Source organism: Malaya genurostris, chromosome 3 (genome assembly GCF_030247185.1).
Source record: "Malaya genurostris strain Urasoe2022 chromosome 3, Malgen_1.1, whole genome shotgun sequence".
In the NCBI taxonomy this organism is placed as follows: Eukaryota; Metazoa; Arthropoda; class Insecta; order Diptera; family Culicidae; genus Malaya; species Malaya genurostris.
The window spans coordinates 254,177,466-254,202,183 of NC_080572.1; the positions used below are offsets into that span (position 1 = coordinate 254,177,466).

Below are 24,718 nucleotides of genomic sequence, written 5' to 3' on the forward strand. Positions count from 1 at the left end.
TTTTAAGAATTTGGAAGAAAAAACTCCTGCTTCTATTGTGAAAAAAAATCTCCTGAAATAGTGTTATACTTTATACTGAAACCGAAAATTATACCACAGACTAACAGACATGACACAATGAGTAAATTATTGTAAAAATAAATTTTCGTGATGCATTCGTTCCACCAATATTGAACTGCGCGAACTATTTACTATCGGTACATCCCTTGTGTTATGTAAAAGTTTTTTTTTCCTATTTGTTTCTCCCTCGTTTGTCAACACCGATCAGATGCTTGCAAGGATGCCTGATTTCATTAGACTGTGTAAAATTTGAAAAAAATAAATCGTTGCAATAAATTATGGGGTTACGTTGATAATATGTTTAACTTTTTTAATGATGTTGGAAGGTAACCACTAATTTTATTTGTGTTGGTTATTTTCACCAGAAATCAAACGGCGACCGACAAGAAGTAAGTAAATATCGTAACAAAACATTCGAATCGGTTCGATTTTATATTGCATTGGAAGAGGAGAAGTAGGCACAATTCTGTTTTTAGTTTTAGAAATATGTATTAAATCTGATACCGTTTTCGTTTATTGATCACAGCAGCCCGATAGCTGACCCAGAGTCGCCAAAACAACTTTTGAAGAGTTTGTTTTAGCAACCTGGTGTCGCTCTAGATCGGACTCCAATCGCGTAGTTTCGCTCTGAAAATTTTCTCGGGTCGCACCACGCATCCATGCAAATTTGTTTATTTTTTCTTTTTTATATGAGTTGTTGTCTAGGGCGCGTAACACGTGTTCGTTTTACTCGGATTCAGAGTTGCCCGCGTGTAGGTTCTAAAACGAAAACGGTATGAGATGTCGAGATGTAGCTAAAAAGGTCAAAACGTCACATATTTTCAGTCAAAAGGGTAAGAAATCGGAAGGATAGAGGACGCGCGTAGGCTTTTTCGAACAAAATTTGATTACCCATGGATGATGATCTTGAGTTTTATACTACATTACAACGTCAACGCGGGGTCAACAATCATTTCAAGACTAAAACGTGTTCGCATTTCTCTTAAAAACACATGTTTTGGCAGGCTATTTGCAGTTGTGCTTTGAACATCAAAATCACCACAACTACAGGTACGACTTGACTTACACCAACTTGACGTCAATGAATGGCTCTGAGAATGGCTACAACCGAAAAACCAAAAGCACATGAAATTATAATAGTATATTGAAAAGTTTGAGTAACTTTATATTCAATTTCGTGCTCCAAATATGTACATGAAAATATGTGTAAATATTTTATCTGTGTAATTTTTATTCAGATGAATGTTTTCTCTAATGATTGTAAGCCCTGATGAATAAATTCGGAAATGGCATTTCCGGAAAAGTTATTTGAAAGCATACAGCGACCGAGTAACTTCCTTGATAGTAGCACACAATTGCTAGATTAGTACTCGTTATATCTAAGTATAGCTTTGTGTTCGATCACATTGCAGTTTGTCAAATAAGACGTGTATCAGAGCACACGTGACATTGTAGCAAAACTTAACCACCACTGGTTGATTGCAAAGCGAAGTTACAATAATTTTGTTGAAATTGGGTGTTTTCAGTATACCGCGTGCTATCATTTTTACGGAAAAACATCATCAAGCAAAAGCTTCTAGCTATTGCCTAAACTATACGGACGTATTGTATTGATTGCATAAAAATCAAGCGACACCAATCTATCAATCGATTACTGAGTAGTCCAGTCATTTCCATTCACGGGAGACTATTTTTGTGGTTTTTGCTATTCGCCACTTCTGTTCGCGCCAATCTGCAGCACCGTAAATTAATCGGAATTCCCCACACGTAGTACAAAAAAAAACAAAAATACGAGATACTACCTGGTCTGGCTTCGCATGGGCATTGGGTCGATGTGCTACCTTCATCGCACTCGTGGACAATTTTAGCACCTATTAGTGTAAGTTCCTGATGTCTAGTGGAGTCGGGCTGTAGTATTTGACATGATAATCATGATAAGTTTAAAGCTAAGAGTTCTAATTCGGTCAAGTGGCATATATGTATACAAATAAATCTTCAAAAAAACGCCTATTTATAATCCACCTAGTGATGTGATAATGCTTTTCTCTTTAATCAAAACAGTCTCATTCAAATATTTCTTGTCTTCTTATTAAGATAATTTCTTACCCTAATTTGGACTCATGTTGGCACCAATTTATTCAGATTGATTCGAAAAGTGCACAAAAACATGCTTCGGCTTTTATGTCACATATTCAGACACATTTCTCAAGAATTTTCTCTGTATGAATTTTGCAAATTTTTAATGCTTTATTTGCAGAATTCTAACGGTATAAGGCGGAGGCATACCATAGCAAAAAATTACAGAATTGTACAGGGGACAAGACCAATTACGATGACAATAAAATGCAATGTTTTAATTCATTTAGATGAGAAATATCCATATCAAACCGGTGCATAGTGGTTCGGTCAGAGGCCAAAAATAAGAAAAATCAACTATTTATTTTTTTCAAATTGGATATTTTGCCTTGATTGTCAAATAGTTACTTAACCTTCCCCACCCCCTCCCTCCCTTGAATTCTCGCCCCACTTGACTCCCCCCCCCTTTTTGGACCCCTCCTTTGAACCCCCCCCCCCTTCCCTACCCCTTGAATGATTCCTGCGCACGGGCCTGGTTTGTTGCTAATCAAATGTGTTAGTGGGAGTAAGCTGAAACTGAAATAATTTTTCTCGAGCAGTTTTCAGGAAAACGGAAGAATTTTAGACTAAGGTTTTCGCATTTCTTGAATTGCAATTCTAAGCTAAATGAACTGAGTAAGTATCTATAATACCTCCAAAAATAAAAAAATCAGTCAAATATAATTCTCTCATAACCAAGGATTTTCACACATAAATAAAACGTAATGAAACAATTATTATTATATATCGTTTATTTAGACCCGGCTTTAACCTAATTATGGTCGTTCACCGAGTGCAATGAAAAAACATTATTATACTTCACCGCAGTTTTCCTCAGCCTAATCTTCTACAATTAATTTTTTTGAAGACCTTCGAATACGGGTTGAAACTAAGGCTGTCACCATTTCGCGATTAATTTTAACTTTTGGTTCAAATCTGACACTCGAGCAGTTAATTTGATGTTGTCAAAAATAACCCTGCTCGAGAGTATGGTTATTTTTGACAGATCGATGGTTATTTTCCGATACTGAAAAAAATCTTGCAATGAAAATTCTTATATTAATTATTTAATTGAAATTATTTCCAGTGAAAAATAAACCCAAACAACTTTCCGTGTCAGGTTTCATCTAAATGTTAAAAATAACCGTGAAATGTTTCACAGCCTAAGTAGTTCTAAGCCCCAAAACGGTACAAGTAAGTAGAGGTACGCATTAGCACAACCTTGTGGTTTATTCGAAACAACTCCTATCTATGGTTCTTGATATAAAATTGATCATATGAAAAAGATCTGGATATTATTCAGTTATTTTAAATGCTAAGCTAAGTGAAGTATTGTCATCATGCCAAAGATTTTGGTTTGTATCAAGGAATGAACAATTTCGCTATAGGCGAGAAAATCAATTATAAGACCAGTTTGATTTAAATCATATGACTAAAGTGACCGCCGTTAGTGCTTGGTTCATTAGCATACAAAACGTGTCGTAAGTCTTATGTGCTCAACCACTGAAAATATTCCGTATTTCTATGTGTCGGTTTTGCACGATACGCTTTGTGGGATGATTCGTTCAATTCATTGCGCGCCTTATTTTGGCCCTGAATTTCACCTTAATGCTCATTCATACCAAACAACAAATCAACTTTTTGATTATTTAATGCTACTGAAAAATGTATCACAAACTGCTGAACATATTATCGATGATATGGAGAAAAAATTATGTTGCTGTATACCATCATATCTCCGGAACCAGAAGTCACAGTTATTTGAACTTCGAACTTGATCAAAGACCCAAAGACTATTAGTAACTTTCAAACGAGATTAAGGTGGCTGAAATCGATTCTGCCATATCTGAGAAAATTCAACGGTTCAATGGGTTTTGTCGGTTACGTCACTTATACTATCATATCTCCGGAATCATAAGTCATACCCATTTGATATTCGAACTTGGCGCAATAGTAGCTTTCAAACGGGTCTCAGTTTAGGGAATTCGGATGAGCCATTTTTGGTTCATTTTGAAATTATTGAGAAATTTTTTTTTTCAGTGTATATTTTTTTAGAGTGCCCAATCGATTCCCTACAACTACTTCCTGAACACCATTTTTGTACAATTAACGGTTTCCGAGTTACAACGATTTGAAGAAGGCAATTTTTGTGAAATGCAAAAATACATACGCCCTTTTTAAAAATCAGTCGTGAGTCGGATTGACCTCTCCATCGGTTCAAAAACTTATGGTTTGCCATACTGATGCCATGTGCAAAGTTTCATCCAAATCGGAAAAGGTCGATTCTGATTTTGTCACTTTTTCGTCTACTCATTCCTGGAATTGCTCTATTCGAACCTGATGATTTTTACTTTCGATCGGGTCGGGTTCGGTTTTGAGAAATTTCTTACCCGACCATCTCTAGTACATACACACACAGACATTTACCGATCTTGTCGAGCTGAGTCAAATGGTATATAACACTATTGGTATCCGAAGCTCCGTTAAAAAGTAGGTTCTTCCATCAATTCTATTACCTTTCTAAAAAGGTTCTAAATATATTAGGTTTCCCAGTAGTTTTCAGTAGGTATCGCAGCAAGCTGTAACACATTTTAACATTAGAAACATCTACGTGCTTGTCATTTTTCGCTTCGGATATTTTTTTTTCAAATCAGCTTCTCAAATTTAAAGGCGTAATATGAGCACCATTGATTCTAAGTCCTTCAAGAGTAACTACGATAGTTTTACCACACCAGATTGTACAGTACTAACGAAAACGTTTTTTAAGCAACGAAAATTATAACCTCCAGAATTAACTCAGGTGTCACGAATGTAACGAAGAGTCCCTCCTCTATCAGCAATAATCAAAACCGTAACTCGGACCGCACGCAAAAACCCACAGCAACCCTTCAAAGGTCCCGTACAACCAGCAGAGAAAGCACACCAACAAATTGGAAACGTCCGGGTAGCACATCATCCTCGTTGCTATGTAGTACATCAAAGATTGGACTTCCGGATGACAGGCTTCAAAAAGGAATCCATAAGCTTGGTGCGCTTCCGAGTTACTTGCGTTCTGCGCGACCTGCGACGGCTCATGGAAGTAGCAAACCAACGGCTGTAGTGAATACGAGAAAGAATGAGAATTGTGACAGCACTCAAAAGTTTCTCGTACAGGAAAATGCTCGTTATGAGAAGATCAGAACTGATATTGGGAAAAAGTTTCGCAAGTATACGAAATCAAGGGAAGCACTTAACACAGCAGATACGACGAAGAGTACTGAAAAAGAACAGTTAAATGTGCCAATGGTTGATGGGGAACTTGAACAAGCAGTGGCTCTTGTTTGTGCTGAAACGGATCAGATTATTAGTGCTGACGGTCCTCCTTGTGAGGGTACAGTCGATGTCACGCAGCTGCGAGCAGCGCTTCACCATCGTGAAACGGAAATTCAAGAATTGAGAGAAAAGGTACGGGTACTAGAGGGAACATGTCGATCAATCGAAAGCGAACACCAGAAGCAGCATAAGCTTATTAAGGATTTGAATTGTGAGATAAACGCGAAAACATCTTTGGTCCTAGAACGAAATACGGAAATAGATAAGGTAACTCAAACTGTGATTACGGTTTAAAGTTTGATACAAATGGCGGGACATGGACATGATAATTTTAAAGATCATTGGAGTTTCAAGGAATATTAGATCAACTTATCGTCATTTTTCATTCAATCTTCTTTGTGTTTCACATTAAAAACATTAATATTCCGCATTAGTAATAAAGTATTCCTAACCACAGCTTAAGGCATATTTAAATAGTCTACGTTCGACTGCAGCCACTATATCTCCTGAAGAAAAGCAGTATACTGATAATAAGTTAGTGGAGTTGCGTACCGCGTTAGCGCAGAAAAGTGCAGAATTAACGGAAAGTTCTGATCGGATCACGCAGCTGAACATGAAACTGGAGAAATTGCAGAATAAACTGGAAGAAATGAAAAATGCTCTTGACAAAGAGACAAACTTCGGCATCGAAGTCAAAGCGAAATTGGACGAGAAAGGTAAATGTGCAGTCAAATTTGTCATGTAACTAACTTGCAGGCAGCGTTTTTATGTTTATTACAGAATCTGCTTTTGAGTTAGCATTGGACGAAAAGAAGCGACTTTCTCAAAGTAACCAAGAAAAGAAGGCAACTATTGTAATTACCACCACCCAAAGAATATTTTCGATATATTAATCTTCCTTGTTTAACCGGTGACAGAAAACCATGAAACTGCAAATTTTCAACATGAGTCGGGAAATCGCCGATAAAGATAGACAAATCGGCGATCTCAAAGCATCTGGTGCGGTAGAATTTCCCAGAAGTTCTCTGGAAGCTTCTCCAGAAACTCAGCAAGCCAAATTGGTGGAAACTTTCCAGCTGGAGGTGAAAAATTTGCGAACCGAATTAAGTGTTCTCCAGGATGCCAAAAGAAACGATGACGTGCTGCTCCAGGTACGATCAAAATTGCTGGAGAGCTTAGAATCTACCAAGGAATCGTTCAAAGCACGCTGCGAAGTTCTGGGCAAATTTGAGGATGTCGATGAGGTAGGCAATTTAATTCAGATGCGTTCCTTAGAGTAAAGGGTCCAGAGTGATGCCTTGTAGACTTTGTTCTGATGTGTAGGTTACCAGTCGACAACAGCAGACTATTGAACGACCCGAAATGCTGTGCGACTCTGTTCACGATAAACAATGGCATTGTAGGGAAGAAGAACAAATTTTCAGTGACATTGAGCAGAATAATCGAAAGTGTAAAGCGGTTCGATCGAAGATCCTACAAATGGTGAAGCAATTGAAAAAAGAGAATCGAAAAATGAAAGAGGTCATGTAGGTATTGGAATATTGTATAATCGAGATGTTTACCAAATAGTATTGCTTTAAGCAGCAGTAAGGGTGACACCATTCTGTTGAAGGAAAATCAGACAACTCCAAATGATAAGCAACGGCAAACTCAGGATCAATTATTGGAACAGGTCCGCCAATTGTTTCCTCATGAAATGGCTAAGGAAGAACTTTCTGCAAATGATAACGTCAGTGAAGAAGAAATTACTTGCCGAATAATATACGACAACCAAATTGAGAGTGAATCCGAGCCGAAGATGATGAACATGCTTTTGTAAATGTAGTTCACTAGTACTTTATTTTTATATCAATTTATTTTGAGCTATATTAAAATAACTTGTATTTCGGGAATTCAACATTACAGTGTTTGTATTGATTTAATAGGATAACTCGGTGATGTCTCGTGACAAATTTTACTGGTTGTGAACTTCTTATGTCGTATGACATCAGATGCTACAGTTCGTTGTAAGTGAAAACTAAAGATTGAGAAACGAATATTCACTTGTGTTTTTCAATACAAGGATATTTTTTACTAAACTTATTTCGTATAATCGGTACAATAGAAGGATTCGGCGCTCTGCATGTCGAGCAAATCTATATCTATGTATATAAAAATGCAGAGATCATTCTTTGTAATCGCATCACGTAAGAACGGATGGACGGATTGAGATGATTTTTTTTTGTTTGATCAGTTTTTAACCCCCATTGGGTTCGTACATCAAAACAATTAGGAAAACTTACCGGAAAAGTGGGAAAAACCAATAAAGTTATTTTGTATGGACAATGGAATTTTCCACTGAAAAAGTCGCCCATGCTTGCTAGATCATCTAGGTGTTTGGCGCGCAACGTGTTGCATAAGTCTTTGGTCGTCGAAGAAAAGAATACTAGATCGTAGAAAAAAATCTTTTGGCGCGCAACGAATAGTTTTGTGTGGAGATTTCATATGCATGCTTGATGTGATGTAATTCGTCATTTCGAACCACGTGGGTATCGAAATTATTGCTTGCCAAATGATTCAATGACGGAATGCATATGACTGCTCTAGAAAACCGCTGTTGGCATGAGAAAAAGTTCTGATATCATTTATCAGTTGATGGTTTGTATGTAATGGAGACAGATGAATTATATTGGACATCGAGGGCGTGAGTTTAACAAATCAGAAAATTTTTGAATGAATCAATGTATAGGTTGTGCTTTAGAAATATTATGGTCGAACTAAGAGATTTTCTTTGCATTTTGCTTTCTAATGATTTAGATTACACTAAGCGCACATATTAAGTGGCAATTAGATATCAAGGTTCAAAATGATTACATTAATGGACGAGCAGCCATGGACCGAGTTATGTGGAGACGTATGCTTGATACAGCAAAGGACACCCCAGGCCTATAGCTGTTAGGTACAGGTACAGGTAATGGATTAAGACTGCCATTTTATATTTAATATTTTGTGAAGATTGTTCAAATTGGTAATTTCAATTTCAAATTAAAATTTAAGCGTCGTCTCTCCAAGCAACCAAAAATATCCATTTTGGCATCTTGAATGAACATAACAAGTTCTGAGAAAACTTTCTCACTGCTTAAAAGCTGCACAAGGAACTTCCAAAATTTTCTGTTGCATCGGAAATGAGTTATTCCTTAAAAACGTATTGCTCAGAATGCTTTGTATGCTACTTTAGGGGGTGAGGGGGTGAGGTTATGTTAAAAAAAATCATCATTTTTGCGATTTTTTTCCAGAATTATCGTTCAACAAAATAAATTCAAATGTTTTTCATGATAAAAAGCATCATTCGAACAACATTTTGTAATTTTTTCGTGGAAAAATATTGATATTATATTTTCGAGAACGCTTCTTAAAAATCATGATTTGCGGTGTCCACTGTATCTCAGCGCAAACTAATCAGAAGTGAACAAACGAACGCAGCATAGTTAGAGTAGAAGTTTTTCTAGACCCCAACGTTTCCGTTGATTTTTTTTTTAAATTTAATTTTAATAATTTATTATAACGAAACATTTCAAGAATGTTTTGTCAAATTTGGAAGTCAATCGAAGTAGACATCATGGGCCTGTGCGCCGCGCTCTTGCTTCTTTGTAGAATGAGATAGCCATAGATAAAGGTCCATAACATCCAGAGTTTCGTTCCAATAGGCTTGAAAATTTCACAGAAAATTCTTCAAATATTTTATTATAAGAAAATATAAAGAAAATAAAAAATGATTTTTCAAAAGTGTTAGACCCTATCCGCCCCTTAAGCCAAATCTATCTACGAACTTTTAATTACTTGGGCTAAATACAAATTGTAAATATATCCTATTCTATCGAACAACTCCAGAAGAGGAACTTTTCTTTTATGTCGAAGCCATTAGAGAGGGATCTCTGTTCAGTGCATTCATTGATTCAAAGAATGAGATGACAATCCTTGCATTTTGCTTAACAGAAGTATTTCACATTTTCACATAAATTTTTGGTGATATTTCTTTTTAAAAACGAATGGGAGTCGAATTCCGTTAGTTGTAGGTGAAGTAATCATAAAAATTATTGGGAGAAACGGTTATCACTTAGTCGTTTGACAATTCTAATGTAAAAAAAAGAAGATTCGAACAAATAAATTTTGGGCGAGACGAAGTTCGACGGGCCAGCTAGTATATATCCTTTGTAATCGCATCACTTAAGAACGGATGGACGGATTTACATGATTCTTTTTTTGTTTGATCAGTTTTTATCCCCACCGGGTTCGTACATCAAAAAAGTTAGAAAAATTCACTGGAAAAGTGAAAAAAATCCATAAAATTGTTTTGTATGGACAATGGAGTTTTCCGTTGAAAAAGTCGTCTATGCTTGCTAGATCATCGATAGGTGTTTGGCGCATAACGAGTTGCATAAGTGTTTGGCCGTCGAAGAAAGGAATACTAGATCGTTGAAAGAATCTTTTGGCCCGCAACGAGTTGTTTTGCGTGGAGATTCCACATGCATACTTGATCTACGTGATTTTTCATTTGAAGGCACGTGCTTAATTGGGTATCAACATTATTGCTACTAACATCTTTTTCGCTTGGTAAAACTGAAACTGGCACAGGGTAGTTTCATCAAGTAAACACTTTTCACGAAACTAAGTTGTGTTCGCACTTAACAACGGGGTTGTGAGCAAACCAGATATAACAATCAGACCCGAAACTGGCTCGATTTTCAGTTTAATTACGTTGAAACTAGTTTCAAAACTGATTTCAAATAAACGATTTGACAGCAGTTGGGGTGGAAACTGGGTTAGGTTAGGCATCCAGCGAAAACGACATAAATGACTGGCGGAATCTGATATCTGATATCGTTCACCAGTTAATGGATTGTGTGTAATGGTTTTAAAGGAATAATATTGGTTAATGTGAATCAATGAAAAGATTGTGCTGTTGTATCTCAGCGCAAACTAATCAGAAGTGAACAAACGAACGCAGCATAGTTAGAGTAGAAGTTTTTCTAGACCCCAACGTTTCCGTTGATTTTTTTTTTAAATTTAATTTTAATAATTTATTATAACGAAACATTTCAAGAATGTTTTGTCAAATTTGGAAGTCAATCGAAGTAGACATCATGGGCCTGTGCGCCGCGCTCTTGCTTCTTTGTAGAATGAGATAGCCATAGATAAAGGTCCATAACATCCAGAGTTTCGTTCCAATAGGCTTGAAAATTTCACAGAAAATTCTTCAAATATTTTATTATAAGAAAATATAAAGAAAATAAAAAATGATTTTTCAAAAGTGTTAGACCCTATCCGCCCCTTAAGCCAAATCTATCTACGAACTTTTAATTACCTGGGCTAAATACAAATTGTAAATATATCCTATTCTATCGAACAACTCCAGAAGAGGAACTTTTCTTTTATGTCGAAGCCATTAGAGAGGGATCTCTGTTCAGTGCATTCATTGATTCAAAGAATGAGATGACAATCCTTGCATTTTGCTTAACAGAAGTATTTCACATTTTCACATAAATTTTTGGTGATATTTCTTTTTAAAAACGAATGGGAGTCGAATTCCGTTAGTTGTAGGTGAAGTAATCATAAAAATTATTGGGAGAAACGGTTATCACTTAGTCGTTTGACAATTCTAATGTAAAAAAAAGAAGATTCGAACAAATAAATTTTGGGCGAGACGAAGTTCGACGGGCCAGCTAGTATATATCCTTTGTAATCGCATCACTTAAGAACGGATGGACGGATTTACATGATTCTTTTTTTGTTTGATCAGTTTTTATCCCCACCGGGTTCGTACATCAAAAAAGTTAGAAAAATTCACTGGAAAAGTGAAAAAAATCCATAAAATTGTTTTGTATGGACAATGGAGTTTTCCGTTGAAAAAGTCGTCTATGCTTGCTAGATCATCGATAGGTGTTTGGCGCATAACGAGTTGCATAAGTGTTTGGCCGTCGAAGAAAGGAATACTAGATCGTTGAAAGAATCTTTTGGCCCGCAACGAGTTGTTTTGCGTGGAGATTCCACATGCATACTTGATCTACGTGATTTTTCATTTGAAGGCACGTGCTTAATTGGGTATCAACATTATTGCTACTAACATCTTTTTCGCTTGGTAAAACTGAAACTGGCACAGGGTAGTTTCATCAAGTAAACACTTTTCACGAAACTAAGTTGTGTTCGCACTTAACAACGGGGTTGTGAGCAAACCAGATATAACAATCAGACCCGAAACTGGCTCGATTTTCAGTTTAATTACGTTGAAACTAGTTTCAAAACTGATTTCAAATAAACGATTTGACAGCAGTTGGGGTGGAAACTGGGTTAGGTTAGGCATCCAGCGAAAACGACATAAATGACTGGCGGAATCTGATATCTGATATCGTTCACCAGTTGATGGATTGTGTGTAATGGTTTTAAAGGAATAATATTGGTTAATGTGAATCAATGAAAAGATTGTGCTGTTGAAGCGCTCAGGTCAGATTTTTCTTGCATTTTGCTTTCGAATGATTTAGATTACACTAAGCGCACATAATAAGTGGCAATTGGATATCAATATTCAGGATAGATTGAGACTATTTCATATTCTGAGAAGCAGTGTTGGTGATAGCCGATAATTTGGCAGAGAGCGGCTCGATATTTCTCTACATTGTATACAACACCGTTAAAATATGCTACAAGAACTCGCTGCCTCTGAATGCATGAACCGTGAGCGAATTTTTCTACATTTCTTCGCTCCACCTCATACTTTGAGTATTTTACGGCCCTTACCAAAATAGATACAGTTTTGCAATGATCGGCGCTGTGTGGAATTTACCAAGAGAGAATCGCGAGTTGACAACTATCGCAGAAAATCTAATCGATTCGACTTGATGATTCTCATACTAGGTTACAATATTTCAAAACCCTGGTGTTCAAGACATTTTCATAGACACAACTTATACAAAGGTTATATGCACATAGTTAGAATAAGCGGCAATAGTAAAATGATTCTATCACAATTATCCACTGCCCGTATAGAATCGGATCGCAAAACTAGAGTTGCTTCAGAACGAATCCCTACAGCAGTGTGCTAACAGGCCATCATTGCTGAGACGAATGTTTAAATTGGTAAGATCAATATCACCTTAAAATGTAAGCGTCATATCTCCAAGTCACCAAAAGTTCCTTAGTACCTGGTTCAAAGTTTGTTCTGTTGCGTCGGGTGAACATTAAAGTATGGGTGATTCCTCAAAAACGGACTTGTATACAGCTTAAGCTAAATCTTTTTTTAAAAACTTTTGGTTACTTGGGCTAAATACAAATTGTAAATATATTCTGAGATGACAGTTTGTTCATTTGCTCTATTTTTACTTAACAGAAGTATTTCACATTTTCACATTAATTTTTGGTGATGTTTCTTTTGTTGAGCTAAAGCGAATGTGTGTCGAATTCCGTTGATTGTAGGTTAAGTAATCATATTGGAGAGAAACGCTAACCACTTAGTCGTTTGACAATTCTGCTATACGACTACATAACTGCAAACAAATAATTTTTAGGCGAGACGAAGTTCGACGGGTCAGCTAGTTTATGAATAAATTCATCAATAAAACCGCTTCAACGTTGCAACTGAGACAGCAAATTTTGCATAGAAGTTCTCACAAAGTCCCAAGCCTCAAAGATAACAGCAAATCCCAGCTGCTGAGCTGAGTAATTCCTTCTTTTCTTGAATTTGTACAGTAACTCATGTGCACGAGAAAGACACTAACAAAACGACAAGAGATATTTGAAATCCTTAGCTGGATGTTTATGAGATGTTTAGAAGATTGACGAGACATCACTGGATAAAATAATAAGGAGTTAATTTAATTGTTTTATTTTCTCATATAGAAAGGTTATACAATGCACTGAACACTGAGAAACCGACTTTTTGAATCGAAACCCGGAGGGTCGAGCGACATATACGTCCTTATTCTGAATAACGTCGTATCGTTTTATCGCTCGTTTCATATGGATCTGACTTTCGGTTCTGGAAGTACTGGTTCTGGCGAGTGAAACAAAAACGGAAAATTTAATAGTTTGCTTTTCTTCTACAAAAGCTAAAGTGTAAAGATGAGCTAATTTTTCAAAAACAGTAACTAAATTATTCTAGTTTTTAGGTCGCGCAAGTTGACAACCACACAAACTCACATTGGGTTTATCGGTCCTCGGGATCCGGTTCCGGAAGTAGCGGAAATAGTGGTCAAAATCCCAAAAACGGAATCGAAATGGCTTAACCGATTTTCTCAAACTTAAAGTCAAATAAAAGGTCTTGCGGTTCTTTACGAAATTCCTAAATTTTGTCTGGATTTTACTTCCGATTCCCGACTTACAGAGTGGTAAGTGTTTGAAATTCCTATCAGACCTGTAGAGCGACGATGCAAAAAATCTTCTAAGTTGGGCTCAAAACTGTTCAATGTATAGGCCAAGTAAGTTGCTGGCCAAACGAACCGATTTCGGCTCTAGAACTGAAAAATAACTAAAAAGATGTGAAGTTAAGAAAGGATACTAAAAAATTGATTCAATAATTTGGAAAGAAAGAACTCTTCCTTCGTCAACTCCCAAATTTCATCCGGATCCCACTTCCGGTTCCGGAATTATATGGTAAAGTGTTTTAAAAATTGGATACCGTCACATGAAGCGGCGAAACGAAACACCTAAAAAAATTCTTAACTTGCCTCGAAACTATTCCAATCGGTAGCCATTGTCAATAGACAACCAAACAACTCGATTCCGGCTATGCTGGTTTTCGTTTTCTGATTCCGGAAGCACCGGAAATAAAAAGTAAAATGACTTTTCGTTTGAGTGTTTGAACAGAATGATTTTACAAGGATAAATTTTTTAAATATTACCATTTAATTCTGTTATAAGTATATCACGTCACTATACAAATTCACTATGTATCTCACGACACTATAAATCTTGTATAATAAACGTCACATCACATATGCGCATTTCGAATACAATTTTTATTCTTCTTCAGTGGGATAGTTTTGTTTAGTTATTGAAAGAATGCTGCAATGTTGTTCCTTTTATATGAAACGGAAGTAGGTAGATTCCTACAACAGGTATAAATACCTCGAAAAAATTATCTAATTTGTTTAGGGTAGGGAGAGGTTAAGTGTTTTCTATGTTTGTCTGTCCCCTGTGTGTAGGTAGTAACTTAAAGAGCCAGGAAGACCTATTTCCTTGGTCTCTGTTTAGTAAAGAAGTGGATTTATGTTTGAAAATTTCTAGACTTTCTGCCGAATCTAATTTCCATTCACTGCAAATGAAAGCCTATTTTTGTTTACTTTCTCTTTCGATTATTACGCAGCCATTACTGCAATTTCTTGCAAGTTTTTCAATATGAATCGAAAGCTTGTAGTTTTAACTTAAAAGTTTTGCCAAGAGTAAGGCATCAAATATTATATCAATCCGGTAAATCGCGAAAGAAAAGTAAACAAAGAGAAACTGTCATATGCAGGCCCTTTTCTCATGGGCCTGTCGAATTACATTAAAAATAAACATTTATTTTGTACATGATCTTATAACTGTTTCAGGCTTGTTTGTATCAGTACATCACTTTTATTCAATGTAAGATAGCTGTCTATTGTTTGAACTCATGGAAGAGGAAGGAGTTTAACATAAAATAAACATTAAATTGGAACTAAAAGTTGGGATCTTTTTTTTTTGCTCGTCCAAGTCATCTTTCTGTAGAGTTCAGCTATTTTTTTCTCACTCAACCAACGATGGGCGCGGCAAATCTTATTTTGCCCCGGGCGCCAAATTCAAATTTCATCGGTACGCCACTGCTCGACGGCGGCCAAATAAAGTACGATTCAGACAAACAGTTAGCTTCTGTTATCGTCAAAGGGAACGTTATCGTTCTTCACGATGAGTTTAATTTTTTTTTGCCGGAATAGATTAAAAAAACTGTACAACGGAAAAATAGGATTCTTAGAATTTTTGTCTTATATAATCAAATATATTCCGAAACCACAGGGATCCAAAAACTGTTATAATTTGTGTGACTTATTAGTTGATAGCCTAATATAGTTACTTGTTTTCAACCTAGAATGAAAGGAAACATTCCGATGATTTCCACATTAACGAGAAAAGCAACATTACTTCAGTATACATAAAACAACAATAAACTTCCAAGGTGTCTGCAATAGAGCCTCGGATTGTGTTAATAGCTTTAAATTCATTTAAAACTTGAATAACTAAAGAGTGTTCAATTTTATATCCCTATTTGTTCAGCTTGTATATAATCTCCAAAGAATTGAGGTAATTGGTTTTCATATGTACATCCCATTTCCATGCAAACACAAGTATGACGTTCGTAAGAAACAGTTGAGTAAACTTGAGCATGGCATACGTATTTTATACGCAAAACAGCGAACAAAATTATTTAAAACAGCAACAGTATTCATTGCCAGCCTACACCGCATATCGAAGAAATCCGTCTCAGTTCTTTTTTAGGCCTGAGGACAGTGGGTCGCGTATAGATTTTGAATCTCCCTCCCCGGATCCCTCAATTCCCTTTGCGTCGGAGTCTTTAGGACCCTTATTGAGTAGCTTTTATTTCTCTCCTCTCCTCTTCTTTTTTCGAACACTACCAGAAAATTGAAGCGAACGAAATGGCGGTCGCATTAAAACACACTGTTTTTTACAGCAAAATATAAGACTTCAGTTTTAACGGGAAAACATATATGTTTTATGTACTAATCGTATCTAAACTAAATAATCTAGACTTTGTCACGGTAAATTCAAGATATAAGCCTTCAAAGTCGAAATATTCGATGAACAAGTACAGGTTTTTCATTCCAAGCGTTGCAATTTTCAGCAGTTCTTCAGTCCGAAAAAATACAACACGAGCGGTAACCTCAATCAATCATTCTGAAAATTTCACGGAATATTCTCAACTAAATTACGAAGACATTGTCAGGTGGGTTTTTCGATATTCATCACGCGTTTCCAAGGAAATTTATTTTGAAACGGGAAAATAGCAGAAAACCTACGTCTTTAGCGTACTGTACTCAGCCCTGTTTTTGCAGTACCATTATAAGCTCAGATTGACTTTGGGATGTTAAGATCCACAAAGTAAAACATTTTATGAGAAAGCGCATTTGTTTTATAGCTGACATTGGTTTTTAGCATTTATTAAACCGTAACTCCGAAACCGGAAGTAATATTTAAATTAAATTCAATGGCAGCTCTAAGTGAGTTCTTTTCGAGCTATGTTGATAGGCCGGACATTGGTGTTAATCACAAACTATTGAAGTGGTATTCTCACCTTTCAAGATGATAACTGCTAGCATAAGATTGAATATAAACTCAGTCGTGATAAAATTGAATACTGCTATATAATAAGGTTGTTCACTCAGAGTAAAGTTCAAGATGGTACAATATGAGTATGACGATGGTATCAGCTGCGAGGAAAAATACGTGCTGCGTTCCAAACTTCTTACGATGTTTGTTTAGCTAAGATACACGTACAAATCCTATTATCCGTTAATTCTCTAACGCTTCTTCTGTCCGTCAATAAAAGAAGTTGCAACAAATAAAATATGAATCTCTGCACACATTTTCATACAAATAAGTATAGGAAACTTTTGCAGGTGCATGATTTCCTTTAGAAAACCATGCTAATTTCTTTCACCGGATTTTACGCCCAAAGTCTTTATCTGATTTATTTTTTAATACAAACAAAACAACTTAGATGGGTCTTCCACATAAAGTAGCACTTGTTAATTCTACACTGCTCATAAATATAAAGTGCTCTTGAGTGAAGTTTTATCAATATTGGTTTGAACTTCTCTATCCACTCCTGGACCGGTTCCGAAGTGTGAGACGGAATATTATCATGAAGAAGTACCACTGTCCTCTGTGTGGTGTCATATTTTGATCATTTTAACTATATTATTTAATCAAATCGATCATTTTTAGTTTGTAGCGTTGAGAGTTAACGGTTTCATTCGATCACTTTTCATTGCTGCAATCGAAATCCGATGCAAAAAAATTTATCTTTTGTATCTTTTAGATGACAAATGGTTAGACAGTTTTTTTTATGTCTTCAAGTCAATTCATGTAGTTCCAAATTTCCCATCTTATGCACTTTGCCCATACCTCTCAGACGGTCGGAAATTACTGCTTGAAACATGTAATGTATCATGTCTGGAATTGGATGTCTTCAATTTTTCGATATTTTAATCACCACTTTTTGAACTTCGATTAATCATCACTTTTTGAACTTTGAACCAAACTCTGGCACGTTTCTATTATTACCGAAAGCTTACTCAAGTATTCGATGTGATTCGGTGGTGGATTTCTTCAAACGTAAACACCAAATCGATACGGTCTGTCGTATACAGAACAATGTCGACAGATGTCGAAATAATTTAAAAAAAATTCATTTGATGCTTAAATACCGCATAGTCCAATAGCAGACCTAGGAAAGGACCAGACACCTGGCTTCTATTTCCAAGAAGAAATGCATTTTCTTATTTTTGTGAATCCCTGTTGTGAATTTGAAAAGCCTCTCGGTCAACATTGGCAAAATATAGGCAAGGTGAAGTGTATTCTATACTTTTTATTACAATTCATACACTCAAATAAAAATTTCCGTTCGATTCACTTGAAAAATCACGTAAACTGATTTCAAATGTCAAATTGAATGTTTTACGTGACGAAATTTAATATTACACGAACATCCCCTAAAATGAATAGAGTCATCACATAAGATTTACGTGAATTGACTAAACGTCAAACAATCTACGTGAATTTCCATTGTGAAAAACTCGATTTTGAAAATGGCGAACAGTGGCCCTCAAAGTGTGAGTAGTGCAAATATTTGCGAGAAATGTTATTTAATTACAATTTTTTACTACATCGACCGGACCGTTCCAGTATGAAAGTTTCCATGTGTTCGACTGGATCGAGTGCCTGCGTGAGTCCGGAAGTGTGCCCGCTCCTGTCGAATGCTTCAAACAGGCCGTTGGTTCACCGATAAACGAGTTCAGAATTGGTATGAAGCTAGAGACACTGGACCTATGTAATGCGAACTCAACCTGCATCGGTAGTGTTGTGGGACTTCAGCTGTAATGCGAACTCAACCTGCATCGGTAGTGTTCTCGACTTCAGCTTCGGTTGGATGGCAGTGACAACAAAACGATTTCTGGAGGGTTGTCGATTCGAGATCCCACGACGTTATTAGTGGCTTTTTATTTTCAGCCGTTAAAATTCTTTGCTAATTTTCTGAAATTAAAGTTTTATTTTTCATAGCATTTTTCATTTCCTAGATTTATATAAAAATCTGAAATCTCCCTTTTGACTTCAACCAATACATAAAATAGTAATTCTCTGGTATCTAAATTTGATATGAACTGATAGGTAAATGTGATATGAAATACATTACGTTTTATCTATGAAACACGTAGCTTTTACTGCATTATGCATTAAACAGTTTTTAAATGCCAGTCCATTAAAACCTACGTGAAAAGTAGGGTGGAAAATATTCACATAACTTTTCACGTAACTATAACATGATTATTATATTGAGTGTATGGAAGTTATAAAAGGTTGAACTTGAGTTCTGATTTTTCGAAATGTTTCGATTGCAAAGTAATGATTTTCACTTCATATTTATTTCATTTACAGATTATAGCAAACAGTGAATAACTAAGCACACTCATGGCGTTTTTCATTGAAAAACACTGGTGGTATGGATTGCTCTGGTGAGCAGAAATGGCAATAAAATAACGTCAGAATACTGCATTTCTGCTGGAAAGTGCCAAATCAGAGCGCCACCAGTGTTTTCCAATGAAAAACGGCATCAGCTTCTTCTACATTAAAAACAAAACAATCTAATGTCGGTGATCCTGACAACACTTATTTCATTCTTCAGTAAAACTAATTTCAAAACCAAATGCTTGCTTATACCAATTTCAACCAATCACGAGTTGGTCAACTTCTAGTTCCGGGAAAAACTGTTTTAAAATAGAAATAGAAATAGAAATATAGAAAAATTTACACTTAATTTTCTCAGAGATGGCTAGACGACACAAAAGTTTACGCAATCTCAAGATTGGTATTAAAACTGCTCAAATTAATAGATCTAGTTTGTTTTTGTTTAAACAAAATGACTTTGATTTGGTCAGTCTTAGTTTCCTGGTTCCGGTAGCACCGAAAGAATGGGCACAAATGTATGCGATTGGTTCCCATAGGTGGGAGAAAGTCCACATATTGGTAATAGTAGATAGTTGGCATTCCCATTCCCCCTATTAAAAACGTTTCCATTGAGTACCTTGATCCTTTGAATAATAGTACAGGTTAAAATATTTTTCAATGAATACTACAATATTATGAATAGAGCTGAAAAATTTGATAAATAAACTAAACTTTTGTAAAGCAAACACTATTTGAATTTTACAATGAGCCGCATGATCTGAAAAAAAGTATATTTTGGCGTAAAAACGGCTCAATTCACCATAGGGGCCTTTTCAAAACTCGCCCTGGGGAAGATGGTTCTGAGCCTAACTGCTCCTACACGTATGCTGTGCAGAAGAATAAAAACTATACAGCAAAATTATGAGGAAATTCGAACATTGCATTGCATACATGCATTCAAGGATTTATATGTATATGAATTATGAAACTGAAAGCAGTTCAACGAAAACATTTCAAAAGGGCCTAAAAACAAGTAACAGATTCTCTTGGTTTACTTTCTCTCTCGACTACACACCAAATCATATTTATGGATGTCAGTGAAATTTCACTGACTTTCAAACTGCTGACTTTTCAGTAATCAGTTCAGTAAAAGTTTCATTTGCTGAACTATCGGTAACGTTTCTCTGAACATCCTCCTGTCAAAATTATACTGACTTGTTCGTCATTCATTACCGACTTTCGATGAAATTTACAAATAATACATAAATAAACGAACTTTGTAGACTGTTACTGTTTTTCGGTAAATTTCACTGAGACTCGTAAAATTAAGGGACACATCAACTAAAATAAGATAACTTATGTAAAATTTTCGTCCAACATGTTAATTTTTTTATTATTGCTAGATTCAATAATGATTGATACTAATATTATAATTGCGATTTAATCATTGATCATATAACTTGCTTAGGCTCTACGATTCCGAGGGCGTTTTGATAATAGTTGACGGTAGAGCTGAAATATGGACTTTAGATTGCATTAAAAGTGTATATACTGAATATCTTGCTTAGCATCAGGAAATTACAGGAGTTATAAAGAAATGAGTGTTTTTCGTACAATTTTAGGTAGGCCAGGTTAAGTTTTTACTTCTTCACTTCCTAAAATAAATCAATTTGACAGATATGATTCTTACCGAAGTAGTCAGTAATGTTCACTGAAGTTCTTCATCATTATTAATTGATTCACCGAAATTTGGCAAATTTTTCACTGAATTAGGAAAGTGTGGTCACATTTTGATGTTATCAGATCATGTCAGTAAAATAAAACCGTATATTCCGAAAAGTTTTAATTGAATTTACCGAAATCCTGTAATTCATTGGCAGATCAGTCAATTGGATCAGTTTTACAGACAGAAAAAAAGTTACTGAACATCGAAAGAGGAATTTAGTGTGTATATCTGCGTTATTATATCAAAGATAAATTTTGATTATATATTTGGTATCGTTAGTAAAATAAAAAAATTGTCTTTCATTCTACACGAATATTTTGCAAGTAAACGTGGAATTTAAGGAGTTATTAAGAGAAATTAAGCAAAGAAAAACTCTCATTGGTTTATGTGACCTTATGAAATTTTCACGTCGAAAACTCTTTAGGCACATCAAAGAACCCGTTTAATCTTCCATTGCACATTCGCAACCTTTTGATCATATAAACATTGAACAAAGCATCAATACAGTCTGTTTAGTGATGAAATTCGTGAGCTCGTGAGGATGAAAGTTACCTTACAGTACCATCACTTTCACATTCTCACGACATAAAACATGCATTTAACAATAATGTATGACACTTTTTAAGTTCGTAATATACTAGGTACTTGGGAAAATTGGAGACGAATCGCCATTCGAAAAAAGATTGTTGAAGGACGCAGACGAACTGAGCTCACTACCGCCACTGAAAGGACGGGATAAATTACTCCGAAATGGAAGTTGCATCATTAATACATTAGGTGAATTTAACGGTCTCTTAGACAAAAATAAAACTAAAACAAACAAGAAATGATTTCCGATAATATTTCAATTTGAAATTGCGCTGCTCATGATTTCGTGAAGAGTGCAATCTAATGTAGAGACATCATGCACTTTCATTTGCACAAATTTTCTGCGAATTAGAAAATTATCAGACGAATACAGCTTACTAGTTGACAAAGCTTCTAGCCCTAATCCTTTTACCCTCTCGCGACAGTCGCAAATAAGTGAGCTCGTTTGCCTCTGTTCAAGTAAGAACGCATTTAAATCGCTGGTGATTCACAGCCACTTCCTTTGCAAATATTGTGTGAAACATTCAAGATAAAACTGTGAATTGCAAATCATCGTTGCAAACGATTCTGCAGACATGACTATCTCTGGCAGATTATTGCTAGTTGGAGACAATTTTCATTGAAAACTTAAACGTTTCTATTTGGGGTGTTGAAGGTATTGAAGAGACTAAAATTTATTTGATCGAAAGTGGGTTTTTAAATTGTGAAAAATATGTTCGATTAACCAAATATCTGCAAAATTACTCACCCACAAATGATAATCGCAAAGCATTGGACCAGTGCCGGGTAGAGATTGTCCATCGAAATGGTCGCTTGATCGCTGTCATGATCATCATCTGAAGATTGTCCGCTGGTGTCGTTGGCTGAATCCAGAACCAGGGAACCCAACACGGGTTGACTCATCATGACCGACAAACTGCCGGCCACTGCAGCAGCATAGGTTTTCATTCCAGAATTTTTCTTTATTTTTTTTGTATCACCGTGGTATCCAGAAATATTCAAATGCTCATTTGGCACTGTTTAGTAGTACACCTTCAATAAGTTTTTTTTCTTCATGTTTACGAATTCTATTATGCTATTTTTTCTTTTAGCTGAAAAAACACTTCAATTCTGAGACACTCGTTTTCCGAAGAAATAACTCACGATTTCTTCAGCAAACACCTTTCTGTCGCACAGACACAATTAATTATCTTTTCTAATAAGTATCATCGACTTGGTATGTAAGCTGCTTATAAAATGGTTAGCGATCAATTAGTTCCACGTGTTTCGTATACCGGTCGACTGGTAGACAAATAAGCCAGCGATGCATATTGTTGACGATTCAGTAACGAGTGCCGCTAAACAAGCTTTGTTCCGTCGATCTGGATTGAATAATGTTATTCAACGCAGCAAGTCTCGCGAAGGCACTGCCACAGTGGAGAGCGGAGTCTTCACTTACTCACTTAATTAAAAGGCAAATACTGATTACGTAAAATTATCATTGTTTCATTTGTCCAACCGAACAGAACCGTTTCTTCAAAGCGTCTGGTCGGACAAGAATTGTACATAGTTCGAGGTACAAGTTTCATATACATGTAGCATGTTTTGATTGACGAGAACCTACGGTGAATATTATCTTGAGAATTGAAATTGAAACTTGGATAATCGTTTCTTCAAAGGTTGTATTTTAAATACAAGCAAGGCAAAACTAATATCAGAATTTGTTACATTTTTTTCCTGATATAAACTTGTTGATCGGGAAGGTCAGTATACCAGAAGTTGCGTACGAGTGTAGTTCGGTCTATTAGTGTTTATAAATAATTGTTTGAACCAACAGGAAATATCTGTAATTACATTATAGATTATTGTGAAACAATACTGTGTACCGAAACAATACTGTGTACCGACATTGACAACAACGAACTACAACGCACTACTTTAGATGATTTTTTTTTCAATAAATGTTATTGATGAATGTTATTCACGATTCAAGCCATCTGACAATAAATCATTCACGAGTAGCTCACCTGTCTGGGATTCAAGATTTCAGATTGAAACCTTGACTCTTCTGATTCTAACCGTGTCGGTAGAGTCCTGAATAACATTTTCAACAGGGCAACGTTACGTCTGATAGATCAATAAATGAAATAGGTACTGACAAATTTACAATAAGATCTTGTGCCATGGCAGAATGACACGAATGGCACGTAAATTTGCTGCAGAAACAAAACTTTCTAGCGAACATCAAAGATTCGTAAACTATAATTGTCGGTAATGAAACGTTTGTTCCGATGCAGCTCCGATGAAATATGAACAGAATTTGTACTGCCACTCACTACAGCCACTACAAACTGTGAAAGCGCTGAGATACATCATTGCCGTGAAAGGACATTATCGATTTAAACCTTGAACCGCAGGCAAATCTAGAATGGCAAAAATGTCAGCTGATTCACACCAAAAGGGGAACTCTACCACAGTGTGATCCACCACAAAACTATTATACACCTCGTTTCTTAGTACCAAGTGGCTGCAGTAGCCTAAAATGACGCAACTGCACACTAAATTTGATGGAACGGAACAAACGAGCTGCGAAATTTTGCACAATATATTTTTCCACTTAGGTATGGTAGCCCACATTCAGTGACAACGTCACAACACTTTTCTCAAGCTGATTGGTTGGTAAATATTGTGTGCTCTGCGCTACTGCGCATCCAGCGAACCGTACCGCACAAACCTGAGTTTACGTGTTTACCGAATGAACTTCCACCGTGTACTGACGTCTAATCAACTTGGCGATTGTCGGCAGTTTTCGCAAAATATAATGCAACAAGCTGTTGTAGCTCTACCGTATATAGGGTGTTACGAAAATTCGTAGACAACCTGAAGAAGTAAAATAAGTGACACTCTAAAACGGAATGTCAGATAGCAACTGTATGGTGGCGATACCTAGCGGAAAACATTGCAGTACAATTTAGAGCAGTACACGCTAAATTTTAGCTTATACAGACTTTCCGTGTGGAAATGGAATTATATGTTTTATTTTCACTTGATTTCAAATCGATATGAATAAAACGTGTACATTCGGATTTTGAATTACTTCTCATATGAACAAAGATACATGGCAAGAATTTAGTTTTTTTCCAAAATATGTTAGTGGTTTAATATTTTTATGGTGGATACATCTTGCTCTACTATGGGACGTCTATTCAAAATTTACGCTTTAGGAGAGTGATAAGATTTTGATCTTGAATATCTCTTGTTGTATCT

General features: G+C 36.0%; 2 protein-coding genes across 3 annotated transcripts in view; one reads left to right on the top strand and one right to left on the bottom strand.

Annotated features, from left to right (window-relative positions):
* The window catches only part of LOC131434975 (integral membrane protein GPR155), a 36,916-nt gene extending 13,845 nt beyond the window's left edge, over positions 1 to 23,071 (bottom strand). Inside the window, exon 1 of the mRNA XM_058602358.1 lies at positions 22,221 to 23,071. Coding sequence (XP_058458341.1) covers positions 22,221 to 22,420 — 200 coding nt within the window. The 5' untranslated portion in view covers positions 22,421 to 23,071. The remainder of the gene's footprint in view (positions 1 to 22,220) is intronic.
* LOC131434976 (zygote defective protein 12-like) lies at positions 4,651 to 7,384 on the top strand. Of its 2 annotated transcripts, none has more exons than XR_009230416.1 (7): positions 4,651 to 4,883; positions 4,943 to 5,754; positions 5,945 to 6,203; positions 6,268 to 6,341; positions 6,405 to 6,731; positions 6,891 to 7,013; positions 7,072 to 7,209. XR_009230416.1 is itself a non-coding variant. In XM_058602359.1 (7 exons), the coding sequence occupies exons 1-7, from the start codon at positions 4,853 to 4,855 to the stop codon at positions 7,304 to 7,306; spliced, it is 1,941 nt and encodes a 646-aa protein (XP_058458342.1). In that variant the 5' UTR covers positions 4,653 to 4,852; the 3' UTR covers positions 7,307 to 7,384. The 2 variants fall into 2 exon arrangements, 1 of the variants encoding a protein (XP_058458342.1); XM_058602359.1 differs by having other exon boundaries at positions 4,653 to 4,883; positions 6,811 to 7,013; positions 7,072 to 7,384.
* Positions 23,072 to 24,718: the final 1,647 nt, after the last annotated feature.